General features: G+C 48.5%; 1 protein-coding gene across 1 annotated transcript in view; it reads left to right on the top strand.

Annotated features, from left to right (window-relative positions):
- DNAH3 (dynein, axonemal, heavy chain 3) overlaps positions 1-4,722 on the top strand; it is a 235,401-nt gene that overhangs the window by 192,760 nt on the left and 37,919 nt on the right. Inside the window, 2 exon segments of the mRNA XM_011931963.1 lie at positions 97-232; positions 311-509. Of these exon segments, the coding sequence (XP_011787353.1) occupies positions 97-232; positions 311-509 (335 nt within the window).

Here is a 4,722-nt window from a genome sequence, read left to right as displayed (position 1 = left end):
CCTCGGCCTCCCAAAGTGCTGGGATTATAGGCATGAGCCACCGCGCCCAGCCAAAAAAGCAAATAAGTTGAATACTCAGATGTTCGGGACATCCAGACCACAACCCCAAAAGGCCATGCATGTGTTCCGGCTGCTGGTTAATGCTCAGAGCCATTGTCCAGCTTCAGGGGCAGGCACCGTGTTAAACGGGATCTGGAAGCGGAAGAGGAAGCACCTCTTCCTGATTCCTCATGTAGGAGTGGAGTTCTGCTTTGCCCCCAGTGTGCCAGGCCCTGGGCACTCATCTCCTTTGTCCTTGTGCTGCCCACAGAACGAATGTGAGGGCGATCTAGCTGAGGCAATGCCTGCGCTCGAGGCTGCACTAGCTGCTCTGGACACCCTGAACCCGGCCGACATCTCACTGGTGAAGTCGATGCAGAACCCACCAGGCCCTGTCAAGCTGGTCATGGAGAGCATCTGCGTCATGAAAGGGATGAAGCCAGAGAGGAAGCCAGACCCCAGTGGCTCCGGTAACCCCCACCCCACCCCACTCAGATGCCTGCACAGGCTGCTCTTTCCTGGCAGTGGGGTGCCAGCACCCCACTGCATCCCCAAGTCGACTCCAGGCATGCAGGCAAGATCACTGAGTTTGGAGGAATTAAGAAAGGAACCAGGCTGTGTGTGCACCCAAGGCCTCTCTCGCGCTTCTCCAGCAGCTTCCACCCTCTCAGTCAGTTGGGAAAATGCAGGTATCTGTAGGTGGAGCTGAGCTTAGTCAAGGCCTCTCCCTGCAAGTCATTACAAAAATGAAGGTCAGGTAGACAAAAGGCCTGGTGTGGAACAAACACAGTCATGTGTGGGTGACTAAGAGAACTACAGAGAGAGAAGCAGAGAAAGAGTGTTAGGGAAAGGAAAAGAATGAGACAGAGACAAAGAAAGGAACAGAGAGGAGACTGAGAAATAAATGGAGACCCAGACACCTCTACACACATGCATGCATGCACGCATGCACAGACATGCACACGCATGTGCACACATGCAGACATGCACACACATGCATGGACACACAGACATGCACACATGTGCATGCACATATAGACATGCATGCACACACATGCATACACAGCCATGCATGAACACACATGCATGCATACACAAACATGCACACACAGATGTGCATGCACACACATGCATGCACCACATGCAGACATGCATACACACAGGTATGCATGTGCATATGCACCCAAAGGGACAGGGGGACCAGGAGAGAAGGAAATCAGGAGAAAGAGACAGGGAAACACACACACACACAGATAAAGAGAAAGAAAAAGAGAGAGAGGAGATGGGGAGAGACTTGCACGCACAAGTGAGTTGCAGACATACAGGAGAGAGTAAGGCATGAGGGGAGAGAAACAGGTAGAAATAGAGACTGAGAGACAAATATGTGGAGAGCGACAGAGAAATGGAGACAGAGAGACGCAGAGACACAGGGAGTGCCAGAGATACAAAGAGAGATACAGAAACAGAGACAGAGTGGGAAGAAAAGAGACCAGAGAGAAGAGAGACAGACAGGGAGACAAAAAACACTCACAGGAAGACAGAGAGGAAGAGTTGGGGGAGGGAGTGGGGTGCAGCAAAGTGAGGAATGGAAAATTAGAGGGAGAGAGACATGGACGGGAGACAAGGGCAAAGAGAGGCAGAGACGGCAACTGGATGGGGAGAAAGAAGGGGGGACAGACGAAAAAAGAAAGAGAAAGAGGAGGATACAGAGAATCAGAAATGGGGAGAAAGGAATAGGGAAGGAGGAAGGAAAGCCCCTTCTACAGTTGAGCCTAGAAACATGAACAGGTGAATATTCACTGTCCTTCAAATTTAAATTAGATGTAGGACTTTGCATTGAGACCAGTGCCTTAGAGCTGAACCATGACTTTAAAAATCACCTCCAGTTCTATTTCCTGCCTTTTGAGTCCTCCCATCCTGAGAACAGTCTGGCTATTCCTTCATTCTTTCTGTAATGTTAGAAGTCTCTACTCTAATCCCATCCAGGCACAGTGGCTCACACCTGTAATCCCAGCACTTTTAGGAGGCTGAGGCAGGCGGATCACTTGAGGTCAAGAATTGGAGACCAGCCTGGCCAATATGGTGAAACCCTGTCTCTACTGAAAATATAAAACTTAGCCGGGTCTGCTGGTGGGGCATCTGTAATCCCAGCTATTCAGGAGGCTGAAGCACAAGAATCACTTGAACCTGGGAGGTAGAGGTTGCAGTGAGCCAACATCATGCCACTGCACTCCAGCCTGAGTGACCAAAAAAAAAAAAAGTCATGGGGCATTGTCTCAGAAGGGCAGGACTTTTTGATTGACTTTTCTCCACTGAGTCCAGAGACCTGGCCTGTGGGAGATCCCCTGGGTGGGTCTGATCCCTGTCAGAGTCACATAATGAATACCCTGAATTACAGATGCTTTTTCACTTAGAGTCCTAATAGAACAGACAGGAGATGAATGGAAACCATCAGTAATAATGAACCAGGCAATGTGGGTCATGCCTTTAATCCCAGTGCTTTGGGAGGCTGAGTCAGGAGGATGGCTTGAGGCCAGGAGGAATTTCAGACCAGCCTGGGTAACAATAGTGAAAACTCTTCTCTACAAAAAACTAAAAAGAAAAAAATTGGCCAGGTGCAGTGGAGCACAACTGTAGTCTTAGCTACTCAGAAGACTGAGTCAGGAGGATCACTTGAGTCCAGGAGCTGCAGTAAGCTGTAGTCACACCACTGTACTCTAGCCTGGACAACGGAGTCAGCTCTTATCTCAAAAAAAAAAAAAAAAAATCAGGCGATTTCAAGTAACAATTCTGAATTTTCAGCTTTTCTTTGGAAAACCTCAGGCAACCTGGCAACATCGGAGCTGCCCTCCTGGGTTGCACTCATCATCGGTATTAAATAGATGCTGCTCCTGTGTTTCAATTCACCAAAGCCCCAGCCCCACCCACTCACACTCACTGGCCTGGCCCCCTGAGGTGCGTGAATTGGCAACTCTTCCATGGTTCTGTGCTAGAATCAGGTACATCAGGGCTCAGTTTTTGCTCTGTCCTTTCCTCGCTTCAGTTGCTTCATCTACGAAGTGGGGGTACTAAGAGGAAAACATGTAACATTTGTAGCCTGTGCCAGAGCGTAAGGGTCTATGTTAGCGATTCTCCAAAACTGCTGTTCTTTGCTGTATATCAAGGGGACTTGCCTGTGGGACCAAGGCTAGCCCCTCTCCACATGTGGGTCACAGAGGGAAGGAGAACAGCACAGCCAGGACTCTGCTTTGTAATGTCAGGCCAAACAGTGACTTGCTGGAGCAGGAGGGAGGTGAGTGATGGCACAAGGTTGGTACGGCGGTGACCCAGGACACCCCACCACACCCACTCCCAGGCAAAAACTGCCACATCAGGTTTCAGTGCAAAGGGTGAGGCTCAATACTCTGCCATCCCATCCCTCTTCCAGGGAGTGACATCCTGGGATGAGTCAGGAAGTGGAAGAAACTACTCAGGGAGGAGAAGAAACCAGTGTCTGATGTGCAGCTTCCCTGAGGCTTTTGTGTGGACTGGAATCCCTTCCTGGACCTTTCAGGGCTGTGGTCCTCCTGCCCGGGCGGAGTTGCTAATTTTTCTCTAATCTCCTCACACTCCCAGAAATGACACAACATGGAATAGTGCCCAGTAGGGTACCGAATGCACAGCAGGAATGCAAATGAAATCCATATTAGGAGTTTCTGTTTGATCTTAATTTGCCTTTAAGAAACATAAATTTTAGTGTTTCTTTATATGGAGAAAAAGTTAGTTCCCTGCTCTTTACCAAAAAAGAAAAAAAAAAGGTGATTTGTTAGAAACTCAGAAGTATGACTGGGCACGGAGGCTCATGCCTGTAATCCCAGCACTTTGGGAGGCCGAGACAAGTGGATCACCTGAGGTCAGGAGTTCGAGACCAGCCTGGCCAACATGGTGAAAACCCATCTATACTAAAAATACAAAAGTTAGTCAGACCTGGTGGCAGGCGCCTGCAGTCCCAGCTACTCGGGAGCCTGAAGTGCGAGAATCGCTTGAACCCGGGAAGCAGAGGTTGCAGTGAGCCGAGATCACACTGCTTCTGCAGTCCAGCTTGGATGATACAGCGAGACTCTGTCAAAAAAAAAAAAAAAAGAAAGAAAGAAAGAAAAGAAAGGAAAAGAAATCCATACTGGGAAGACAAAGAGACTGGAAAAGCAAGAATCAGGTCACCAACACTTGATTCACGAGTGCAATGATTTGCTTACGTTGGTCAATTCTTTCCAATTATTTCTTTCCCCCCTAATGAGGATGATGAGTGATACCAAAATTACTGCGATCTGATTACATTTCGCCACATTGCACTGAACTCCATACCTCTCAAACAATCCGATTGCTCTTTTCATGCTAAGACTCAGGGGCAACTTTAAATTATTACGTTTTTAGCATAGAAACAAATATGGTAACAACGCCTATGTGAGTTTTTTTGTTTTTGTCTTTTGTTTTTGTTTTTGTTTTTAGACAGCGTTTTGCTCTTGTTGGCCGGGCTGGGGTGCAATCGCGAAATCTCAGCTCACTGCAACCTCCGCCTCCCGGGTTCAAACGATTCTTCTACCTCAGCCTCCCGAGTAGCTGGGATTACAAGCGCCCGCCACCACGCCCGGCTAATTTTTGTATTTTTAGTAGAGACAGGGTTTTGCCATGTTGACCAGGCTG

Source organism: Colobus angolensis, unplaced genomic scaffold, assembly GCF_000951035.1.
Source record: "Colobus angolensis palliatus isolate OR3802 unplaced genomic scaffold, Cang.pa_1.0 Scaffold92, whole genome shotgun sequence".
Classification (NCBI taxonomy): Eukaryota; Metazoa; Chordata; class Mammalia; order Primates; family Cercopithecidae; genus Colobus; species Colobus angolensis.
Note: the sequence above shows the minus strand (reverse complement) of the source record. Positions and strands in the feature narration are given on the sequence as shown.